Source organism: Caretta caretta, chromosome 2, assembly GCF_965140235.1.
Source record: "Caretta caretta isolate rCarCar2 chromosome 2, rCarCar1.hap1, whole genome shotgun sequence".
NCBI lineage: Eukaryota > Metazoa > Chordata > Testudines > Cheloniidae > Caretta > Caretta caretta.
In genome coordinates this window covers 121949744-121961811 of record NC_134207.1, presented here as the reverse complement: position 1 = coordinate 121961811, position 12068 = coordinate 121949744, and the positions used below count along the sequence as shown (strand labels likewise).

The following is a 12068-nucleotide window of genomic DNA, read 5'->3' as shown; positions in this document are numbered from 1 at the left end:
TTTAAGGCTGGCATGTTTCTGTGTGTGTTCACTGGCTCTTGCATGTCTGTGTGAAGAAGTACCCATGATGTTGGTTACTGTACATTGTTGAATGGATCGATTTGTTAGCAAAATAACAGACAGATTGCAACAAACCATTAAACACCGGTTGTGCAAAGTTTGCTAACTTTCTTTCAGTTTCCAAACAAACTGGGCAGGTTTGGCTTTTAAAATCTCTTCAGGTTCACTTGGGGTCCTGCATGAAATCTTTTTAAAGGTCAATCCCGACCTTTCCCTTCTGACACCTTCCCACCTCCTAACAGAACATGGAATTCCTGCCAGGACACATCATTTACCTTAAACAACCTTCAGGGGACCATCAGACCCTCTCCAACTTCAGTGTGTTTGGGGCTGGCCAGCTCAGTGCTAATCTCAATGGGAGCATCCCTTACCTTGCTCTAAACATTCCATTTGGCTGCAACAGGGTCATTTTGATTTAAAGTAGTTTTTAACTTAACTAGTCAGTAGGTTTTGGAGGTTAAAAGCTATTGACTATCTCATCATTGGGTGAGGCTGAACCATGTGGTTTCATAACCCAAAACAGAAAAGCCTCAGAAGAAGATACCTGAGGCTGCCATACATTTAGGATTCAAAAGTTTGAGCCTTTAAAATGGATTCCTACAATTATGCAGCATTTGGAGCATAATACATCTTTGTTCTGCTTTTCTTTAGGCTTGTTATCTGCATGTAAGCAACAAAAGTAATTAAAAGGGCAACGAAAACGTAGCAGAAAAATGAAAGTAAATAAAATTACTGTAACGTACTGAGTCTAGCATATAGGTGTCAGTGGTGCCTTCTATTGAACAGAATCAGGCCTGTTCAAAATCAGAACTGTCATTAGTAGGTCAGGGTCTCTTCCTTGAGCTCAACTGGTAGAGCCCTGTGCTTTTAAAGCCAGAGGATCTGAGTTCTTTCCCTGCTGCTGAAGTTCCCATTGTGACAACCAGAACTGGTCAGAAAATGGAAGAAATTCACAAACATTTTATTTGTCATTTTTTCATTTGCATGGAAATTTTCTGAGCTGCTCTAGAGACAAATGTGCAGTCTCAGGTGTCCATGAGCTTATTCCAATATTTAGAAATATCCACAGATGCACTGGGAGGTACAAAACACATTCTGATGGAAAATTTTTTTAAAGTAAATATGAAGGGATAGAGGGAGAGTCAAAATTAAGAATGTTACACTTTTAGGTACACCTCTAGAGGGATATCAGGATCATTTGTACCCCTATTGATATGGCTGCAGTGAAGCCATGAATATGGGGAAGAGGCTGTCATGGCGTAGAGCTGCATGAAGCCTGGACCTCCTCATGAATAGCTGGATCCTATTGCCCCTTATATGTTGGGGAAACCCCTTTCCCCCATGGAGAACCTCATAGAGATTTCCTCCACTCTGACCTCCCTGCTATAGTTTCTCTGTGCATACTCGTACTTGTTTAAAAAGTAGCTGTATTAAATAGGCAGGTGTTTGCAGTGTTTTGCTATAGAGCCAGTCTGTATGTATATATATATATATATATATATATATATATATATATATATCTGTGCTGAATATAATATATATATGTGTGTATTATATTCAGCACAGGTAAGAGATGATGAAGCTCAACTAACTCTTCCAATAATGTTGTCTCCTTTTTTCTAGAGGAAGGCTAAGTGCCACTCAGAGTCTGAAGCACCCATGGCTCAATGACCTTTCCAAGAAAGCTGCCAAATGGAAGGTTTGTCTCAAGTCCCCTTGTTTCTCTTCAGAAATAAATGGTGCAACATCTATAGAAGGTATCAGTGGAATACGAGAAATGGCCACAGTTAATATTGCTGGAAGATTTACTCACCGGCACCATCTGCACAACTGTTTGGCAAGCAGTCTGTCACCAAAGCACCAAACTATAGGCTTGCTCCATTGATTATGACCATCGCAACAGTGTGAAAGGGAGGAACAGTGCGAAAAAAATCATAGTTTATATATGAAACTGCACATACGGCAAACTCAGTGGGTAAAATCCTGGCTCCATTGAAGTCAATGGTAAAACTCTCATTGACTGTAATAGAACCAGGTTTTCACCCAATAAATGTGCTGGAAGCTTTTGGTTTCATATATAATGGTTGTACGTCTGGTTTAAAAAGGGATAGAAATATGCTTGTATAGTAATTTCTTAACAAAAGGCTATGGGCCGTGTCCTCAACTGGTTTAATTGGTGTAGCTGCATTGACTTCAATAGTTCCAAGCTGATTTACTTGAGCTGAGGATCTAGCCTTAGATGAAGTTGCCCTGTGCTGTTGAGGAATCTGTATCAAACAGCACAGTTGAGACAGGGCATCTCTTTCCTTTTTCCCGGATCACTGTCTTTGCCCTTTCATTGGCAAACACTTAATTAGTGGTTCTCAGGCTGACGAGGTTGCCTCCCCTAAGGGGGCCAGGGCGACACAAGTCTGCTCTAATTTTCTGTCTCTGGTCTTTGGCTGAAGCGTATTCACTCAGCCACTTTGAAATTTACTTAACCACTTTCTCAGATGGCAGAACCCCCCCCCCATCCCCCAATACACCACTGCACCAATTCCCACAGCATCTCTTATGAACTACCATAGGACTGGTGCTTCCTTTGAAGCACTGTGGGAACCAGTGCAAATGATTTGGGGACAGATCTGAGGATGACTGGTTGTGGATCATGGTATGAAGAAAGCTGAGAAGCCATGCATCGTAATAACCACTTCCTTTTAGCATTGCACCATGAATAATGACTGAGATACCAAAATAAAAATGGTACCACTTTTCATTGTTTGTGCTAATTGTTAAGGGTATTATCGTCCATCTCTTAAGAGCCAGTCTATAATTGATGTTCGCTTTTGTTTCCAATGTGTTTTGTAAAAAAAACTATCATTGTTCAGCGGGGCTATAAAATTCTTAATCTATTATGATTCACTGTCACTTGCATTTGATATCTCCTTTCCTGAGCTGCCAAAGCCACATGGTTTCTTAGTATGCTAATGTAGTCACACCAAATATTGGGGAGGGACATGTTGGACCCTCTTTGTACTGATCCTCATATCACTGGAGCGATGCCAATTTACATCAGCTGAGGTTCTGTCCCATCTGGGCAACAGCCACACATTGAAAAATATTTTTATTACAAGAAAGCAATTATCTGTCTGAGGAAAAAAATCAAGTTTGAGATAGCCTTGATTATTGATGGCCAGTCCAGTGAAAAAGAAAATAAAATTTTCAAATACACTTTTTAATGCTTTATAAATAGTAGCTAACTTGCAGTCTACCTTACAGGAGGAGATGGTTTTTAAAAAATGAGTTTTTCAATTTACTCGACAAGTGGACTCAGTCGTTACTGTGTTTTGTTTTTAGAACACAATCTTTGGGGTTGCCTCATTTAATCCATGATAACAGATTCATGTGGCAATTGATTTAAGCATGGTATGGTAAATGTTTGATGTGATTGTACAAGCAAATGGAGATATCACATACTCCCATCCCATATGACAGCAGTGACAAAATGACAGCGTTGTTGCATTTCATGAGAAACCTCCTGAATTTTTTTTTTCATTGAACAAAGAGACCTAGTCTTTTTTATGTTGTAAATAGCATTAAATGATCTTTCACAATCTGAGGTACTGGCGGGGAGGGGGGACTCTTTGTAAGCAGTCAGATTCTGCATTGCTTTCTCTCCGTCACACAAAGAAACCACCTGTGATGTTCCTAGGGAATTGGACCAAATAATTGTATTGAAAGTATATTGCTGAATTAACTAGATTCTTGGTTTGTTTATTTGCAGAAAAGCTGCTGTGTGGTTACTGCTGGTAAGAGATTTGGAGATATCAGCAGTTCTGGTGCTTTGACCTTGTGATGACTTGAGGCTTTTACTAAGTGGACCAAGACCACTTTAGCTGCAGGAAAAGTTCCAGCATTACTGAGCTACTTTTTCTTGCTTCAGCTTTCAAAAGAGGAAAACAACTGCTGCAGTTCACAGGAACGTGTCTCTGCCAGAACACCATGTAATCTGTGTCTGAGATTGCTATGCTAGTTTGCGTTCAGAATATTATCTGTCTTGTCTTTGCTTTCTTGATTTAGCTAGTGAGAGATCTTTGGGGTTTAAATAACATTGGCTCTTTCTCATCTCAGCCCAGCAAGCAGAAGATCCCTGCGTTACAACAGTAGTTGGAGTTGATTTGAGATTGAAACCTCAAATTGCTTTTAAAAAACAGCTGGCTGCACATTTAAAACTGATTATACTCTGACAGTGGAGTCAACAAGGACTAACCCTACTAAAGTTAAAGAAGCTACGCCAGTGTATTAACAGTCTCACAGACAAGCTCTCAGTGTACGCAGGATGCCTTTAGAGTAGAGTATGCTGCATACAGGACTGCCTTTGGTATTTCCTAGCATATCACATTGCTACTGTTTTAAGTTCAGTTGAGTTAAAAACACACGAGGATGTTTTGTTATCAGGACACCCAGATTCTCATCTCTAGTGTAAATGCAGAATTAAGCCCTTGACTTCAGTAGAGAACGACTTCAAATCAGTTACTTTGGATTTATGCCAGTGCAACTGGCTAACTTCCTTGTTGTCACTAGAATTACACTGGTGCAAAACTAGTTTGTGGGTGGAGAATCGGCCCCCTAATCCTCACAACATAGAGTGTACTGTTTGCTTCTAGGAAATGGCTTATTTAAAAGATCGCAAAAAAAATTTTAAAATATTTTCTGTTGCTTCTTCAGATTCCAAGCTGTTCTGATACATGGCTAGAAGAGGGGACTGGGAGTCAGGCTACCTGTACTCTATTCTCAACAGTGTGTGACCATGGGCTAGTCACCTACACAGCCTGAGCCTCAGTTGTCCCATCTGTAAAATGGAGATAATGACACTTAATTTTATATAGTGCTTTTTGGGTTAAAGACTAGATAAATCCAAAGTATCTTTATTATTTTACTTTACTGACATATTGTTGTGGCTTTGGATTTTTTTTTTTTGTGACTACTAAGTTTCTAATTAAGCAACATGTCAACACAGCCCAGTATATTTTTCTTGAAATAATGGCATATCTTGTTACAAGGCAGAAGGGTAAAGGTCAACTCAGTTTAACATTAGAATGGCAATAATCCCCACATAATGACTGTCATATCTTTGCCCTTATGAAGTGATGTTTGTATATAAAATTTCAAGGAAAGAGTCAGATGCATACATTTGTTGGACAGCATGCATATGACACCCTTGACAGCCAGTTATAGAAATCCAATTTTGTTCAGAGTTCAAAAGCTGTTTCATTTTATATACTCTTAATTTATATATACTCATATATACTCTGAGTGAAAGCTAGTGTGCTGTATTGCATGCTGCAAATACTTGCATACATACAGCAACATTACTACCACAGTACAATAAAGGAAGAACCTAGAAAGCACTGTCCCATTTTGACTGCTCCTACCTCCTGTTTAAAATCTTAGGGCCAAATCTTTAGGCCCAATTAAGGATTAGAAAGCATACCTTATACTTACCGTGATAGTGTCAAGAGCTCAATCTGTTTAGCTTAAAGAGAAGGTTAGTGGGTCACTTGATTACAGCCTGTAAGTATCTATACAGGGAACAAATATTTAACAGTGGGCTCTTCAGACTAGCAGAGAAAGGTATAACACAATCCAGTGGCTGGAAGTTGAAGCTAAAAGAATTCAGACAGGAAATAAGGCATAATTTTTTAACAATGAGAGTAATTAACCATTGGAACAATTTCCCAAGGGTCATGCAATCCATCACTGACCATTTTAAAATCACAATTGGATGTTTTTTTAAAATGATCTGCTCTAGGAATTATTTTGGGGATATTCTGTGGCCTGTGCTATACAGGAGGTCAGACTAGATGATCAGAACGGCTCCTTCTGGACTTGGAATCTGTGAATCAATCATCATACGTAGTCCTAACTCAAATAAACTCCCACTGCCATCAATGGGAGTTTGTCTGTGGAAGCACTGAATAAAATCTAAGCAAGGGAAATCAGGATTTTGGCCTGTCAGCTGCTTATTGTCAGTCACAATTCTCCTTTGTCTGTGCAAAATAAATGTGAAAGCTACTGGGACACCTTTCCGTAAAGCTAGAATTCATATGATGTTTTGCTGTTCTGACTACACGCAAGAGCCTCGATACTGCGAGCATTTTGTATGGTAAACAATTCAGTGATCAGACTAAAAGCAGCAGGCTAAAACTGAAATGATGAAATTTCACTTACACAGTTCAGGGCCAGTATTGTGTTGTTTTTTCCTTAGTGTTTTTTGTGTAACTTGCATGTAATTTTGAATCTTTATAATTATACTAAAATAACTGTGTGACTATAGTCTTATAACCATTACCTGCTTTAATATGAAATTCAGCTGGTGGCATTTGGTGTTTCTGGGGAATAAAGAACATGCATGCCCTTGAATAATAATAATAAAGAGCTAGAGAGTACCTTAAAGAAACAGACCCGTATTAGCAGGGTGTAGAGGGATTGCACTGAGTCGGAGTCAGCCACAATTTCTCCAGTGATGATAGGGGACTGTGGTCTCCGCTACACTCTTTTACAGAGAACAGAGTTCACTACCACCACGCCCTCTTTTGGGTACGCACACATACACATGTGAAAGCTGTGGGACCCCAATATTCTCCACCCACTTTGGGAGGCTAGTACTATCAGTCTAAAACATTTTTGGAGCTCCATAACCCCAAGGCTGAGATTGGCTCTAAACCAGGGGTTCTCAAACTTCAGTGCACCACCACCCTGTTCTGACGACAAAATTACTACATGATCTTGGGTGGGAGGAGAGGGGGCCAGAGCCTGAGCCCTACTGCCCCTGGTGGGGGGAGAGGAGGCAGAGCCCAAGGGTCCCAGCCCTGGGTCCCAGCGAGTCTAATGCTGTTCCTGGAGACCCCATTAAAATGGGGCTGCAACCCACTTTGGGGCCCTGACCCACAGTTTGAGAACTGCTGCTCTAAACCATTTAAGGGTGCAGTGTAGGGGAGAGGAGTGCTTTTTGTTCTCTCCTTCATTTGTGCATGTGTGTGGGGCCAGATCCAGTGTGGCCCCTAATATTGTAAATGCACTCCAGGGACGTGACTTTCACTCAGATGCTAAAATACAAGGAAAAAGCCAGATTCCAAAGTCTTGGTTATGCTAGCATTTTTAAATTTTCTACCAACGCACTGTCAGCAGTGCACCTCTGTCAGTTGTGGCAATGGTGGAAGCTGTGATGTAATCAGGCTGATGGGGTTTTAACCCAAAATCATCTGGATCTGCTATCAGTGAAGATGACATGTATTTTATCTCACCTGCTGTTGATTTACACTCATGCTTCTATTGCTGATGAAGCTGCACCAGCAACAGAGCACCAATGTGAAATATGAAGGGAAATGGTAGTGTAGCCTACATCACTGATGTGCTATTATGTTCACGTGTGCAGATGGAGTAATGGATTTATTTATTTATACTTAGTGTATCTTGCAATGAGCACTGTATGTTGCAGATTAGGATCCGACCCAAAGCATGGTTGCAGATTCACCTTCAAAGACCATAACTTCTACTGTCATGAATTCAACAAGAACTTCAAGAGATCAAGTGATCCTTTATTCATAAAACTGTTAGGGGGAACTCTTCAGACAAATTAGGACACATTTGTCCTGCCCCAAGTTGTTTATAGTCTCATTTGCACATGCCAGTTTGTATTGATTTAATTATCATCCCATAGTTATTGAACAAAAATGTATTTTGTAACAGCTGTGTTTTTTGCAGTCTGTTAAATTTACATCAACCAAGTTATGTACATCTGTGCAGGGGGGACACCCAAACAGCTGTATTTTTTTAAAAAAACCCTACTCTCAAATGTGAGTATTTAGCTCCCTTTAATGCCATGTATGTGCAGCTAGAGGTACAATTTGGTCCTCAAAATCACAAGCATGGTATAGTGTGGGGAAAATAACAGCACTGTTGTCAGTGTTTTAACATTGATAAAATACATTTAATTTCTGCAGTTGAATGTGAGACAATGAGGCAAAATGCCCCCTGTACATTGCTTTCACTATGCTTAATAACAAATGGCTTAAATAACTATTAATAATCATTAGTGCTAATAAAAGTGTCTTATAAAATGTTGTTAGAGATATTCATTTGTTTTCCGACTGTTGAAATTTTAGTAAAATAATACTGACACAACTTCTTTCATAGAGTTTTCGAAAGGACAGTTCTGTCTCATTACACTTTGAACAGCATGCTGTCTTGTTTTCTTTTCAATTCTGGTTTGTTGTTTTCTTTACTACATGATAAGTACCAGCTATAGATTGCTATATTAAATTATTCATTTGTTTAACACATAATTTTTGATTTCACACTAGCTTAAGAAAATGGATTTAAAATAACTATCTGAATGAGTAAGCCGTCTGTGTGTTTGCTTATTGATGGTTTTGTTGTATATCGCTTTCGAGATTTCATTTGGAAACTGTGAATTCCTGTGCTTGAGAACAAGTTTGGGTGCAAAGGGCACTTTACTAGCAGGGGTAATTGCATTCAGCTGTGTCTTCATAGATGGGCAGAGATGGCTGTAGTTACTGCAGGTGTAACCAGAGAACAGGGTCGAGTAGAAGCAACGGGATGAAGGAAGAAGGTGTTAAGATGCAGCATCCAGTTAGCTTTGCTCCCAAGTTGTCCCCAAACAGCAGCACCTTTCCTAGGTGAATAAATATAAGGGCCAGCTTATGGGAACTACATTGATTTAAATCATCTGAGGATCTGGCCCTAAGCTTGATTGTAGAGAGGAAAACAACATCCATTTGTGCACGTAGACAACTCTAGAAATAATACTACATAGTAATTACTTTGAGGTGCTAATCAGTGGAAAGTCAATGGGAAGTGAGGGCACTCAATGGCTGTTAAGAGTGCTCAGTAACAGTATCTGAAAGGGTTGGGACAATACAGTTCTTTACATGTTCACGTACTGTAGGACAAAAGTTCTCTCGTTAAGCCTCAGTGCCAATATGAGTTAGAAATTATTATTTCCATTTTACAAATGAGGCAGAGAAATAAAGTGACTTGCCCAAGGTGGAAGGCAGCTAGTGGCAGAGTTGGGATTAGAATTAAATGCATCCTGATTATCAACCCCAGACTCTGTTCTTTTAGGCAAGATACTGGTAGCTTCTCAATTTGTTACATGTGGTGAATACTATGTAAGTTATGAGTGAGGAAAATCTATACTGAGTCATGAGTATAGTAAAAAAAACAAAATGAAAAAGACTGAACATAAAATTATATTTAAAAAGAACCTGTAGCCATGTGTTTACCACAGCATCTTAACAGTGCTCGGTGACCATGTGATGATCTGAATATTGCAACAGAAGCTGAAGTTTTTTATTAAAATTATTACCTTTCAGATGCTTTTTGGTAGCAGCTTCTGTATGTTACTGAGCTAAGACACTGAGTTAAATTCTGCTTTTGGTTGGACCCATAAAATAGCAGTTTCACGGATCTAAATGAGATCAGTATTTGGTCCACTTTTTATAACACTACCAGTATAGAAGCAGTCTCAGAAATAGTAAAACCAGTTGCTGCCGGGCTTGATGGTCAGAAAAAAAGAAGCTTTATAGTTTAATATTGCAGAAAACTCATTTGAATGATTAACTAGAACATGTATTTTTGCAGTAGTTAAGCCAGTAAGAGAACAGGCTAGAAACTCTCTCTCTTGTTTGCAGCTCTTGTGGCTTGCATCACAAATTACTGATGGTCTTCCTCAGCAAAATGATGCACGCCACCCCCAAGCACTTTTCAATTGCTAGTGATCTGATAACATTATGGGGTGATATAAATGCTTCTCACACTGTGAACTTGCAGTACAGGATAGTGAGCAAAATGAGTGCTATTTTCCTTTAACGTCAAAAGCCACAGCAGTGATAAACTCACACTAATGTTCCAAACTCTGTTGAAAACCATTCATCCTTGCTACCCCCTGAACGGATGCTGCATCTTTACACATCATTTTGCATCATCATCAATATATAGTTGTGATTGTGTCTAGTGTAAATGAGACTTACATTGCATGAATCCATTTAGCGACATTAGACTGTCAATATCACCTTCCATGAAGGCTTATAGTGCAACAACTACCTACCTATTTAAAATACTAGATGAAAACTGCATCAAGGTATCTCTTTGTAAATACGTTGTTTTAGCTACATTGCTAAAGTCACTAAACTCATGCGTGATCACACTTAGATGCAGTAGCACACATGTTTGTGTCCCATACAGCAACATTTTCTTCAAGCTCAACAATAGGTGTAATAGAGCGAGGACCTGGAAATGTGTGGATGCTTATATAACACATAATTTTATTTTTGGAATATGGTTTTATAGATTAACACTTGTATCTGGGGGATGTATTCCCTTGTGAACAATATATAGCAACAATGTACACAAATTATACATGTTAGAATAAATACTGATTTTGTTTACTCTGAGGTTCTTTGGTTTGCCGTATTTAATTTAATGTGTCTGTCCATTTTTGAGCATCAGAAAAAAAGATCTGCTCTTTTTCATATGCAAGCTACAAGGTAAATAAAGAGTAACCTGCAGCTGAGGCAAGCTTAGCTGACTGCCTAAACACAAGATCAATTTTTGGCTTTTCTGATAGTCTCAGCTCCCTCAGCAAATACAGCTAGGGCTTAATTTAAAGTCCATTCAGTGGGCTTCAGAGCTGGTGTCTGCCGATCAGGGAGGGGAATCCCTTTATTGTTTAAATACTCTCGTGACTCAAGCTGAAGTAATAACTGATTTTTTCGGTTCAATGACTGAACCAAAACATCTAGCAGAGAAATTGTTTCATTTCACAAACCACAACTGATTTTTTGTTTTGTTTTTCTCACCAAAATAAAAATCCTAAAAAAATTCATTCCAATAGAATGAAACCTTTCAAATGTCATTTTGAAACAACATTTTGAAATGAAAGTTTGTTTCAAAATGGATCGTTTATGAAGTGCCAAACTATCTCACCTTTTCTTTAAAAAAAATCCTCATTTCCTCTGAAAGTAGCTGCTGAATTCAACTCAAATTAGCAGTGCCAGGGTAGCTGCTCTCTGTGGATAGACTGAGCTGAGGGCCCCTGGGCTGCAGCATGTGAGCCCAATCCAGCTAATTACAGAGGGCTCAGCTACACCTGGATCTATAAAGGGCTGCTAGTAGGCAAGTGGAAGGACTGTGATAGCCTGAGCCCTGGGGAGGAGGATGTCACAGTGGAGTGAAGGTAGCGTCTGTGGTGGGTCTCTGGAACCAGGGGACAGGGGCTTAGGAAAGCAGCCCTGTAGCAGCTGCTCCAACAGGGAGGAGCAGAGCTGACAGAGGGTGGGAGGCTGACAGGCTGGAGTGCCACAGATCCCTGGGTGAGGTGGCCTGAAGCCCCTCACCAAGGACTGAGTTAAGACTGTGTTTGTTAACCCTGTTATGAAAATAAGCTTTCTTGACTGAGACTGGGTGTGGCAGCACATGTTTTGGGGCTGGGAGAGAAGTGACAACTCTGCTGAGTCACTCTCTCTCTCTCCCCTCCCCTGCCCCAAATAAACACCCCTGCATTTTTTTCAGTGAAGTAACTATTTGACTAAAAAATGTTCCGCTCTGCTAGTGCCGGGCCACCATACAGGGCAGTCTGTTGCACTCTTCTACATAAATTCTACTTTATAGCAATCAAGAAGTCAGTTATTGATTATTTGAGCATCAGATTTTTAACCTTAATTAGGCAGGGAGTTTACCTCATGTAAATCAGAAGAAAGACCTCCATTAAGAGTTGGATCTACCCTACATTGGAGTGACTGGACCAGTAACAGAAGTAAAAGAGAAAAAACAAAATATGGACATTTTATGAGCAAGGGTGTGGGGGAGCCACAAATATAGAAATGATTGGGGATGGCCTCTCATTGGCACTTGGTATCACAGAGTGCTCTAGAGCCTATAAGGTCTAACTGTTACTTTTTCTCCATAACTCATTCATAAGACTGATCACAACTCTTTTGACATTT

The 12068-nt window shown here is 39.7% G+C and overlaps 1 protein-coding gene across 1 annotated transcript in view; it reads left to right on the top strand.

The window, feature by feature from the left end:
- MYLK4 (myosin light chain kinase family member 4) overlaps positions 1-10517 on the top strand; it is a 44724-nt gene extending 34207 nt beyond the window's left edge. The window contains exons 13-14 of the mRNA XM_048839732.2: positions 1684-1759; positions 3824-10517. Coding sequence (XP_048695689.2) covers positions 1684-1731 — 48 coding nt within the window. The 3' untranslated portion in view covers positions 1732-1759; positions 3824-10517. The remainder of the gene's footprint in view (positions 1-1683; positions 1760-3823) is intronic.
- Positions 10518-12068: the final 1551 nt, after the last annotated feature.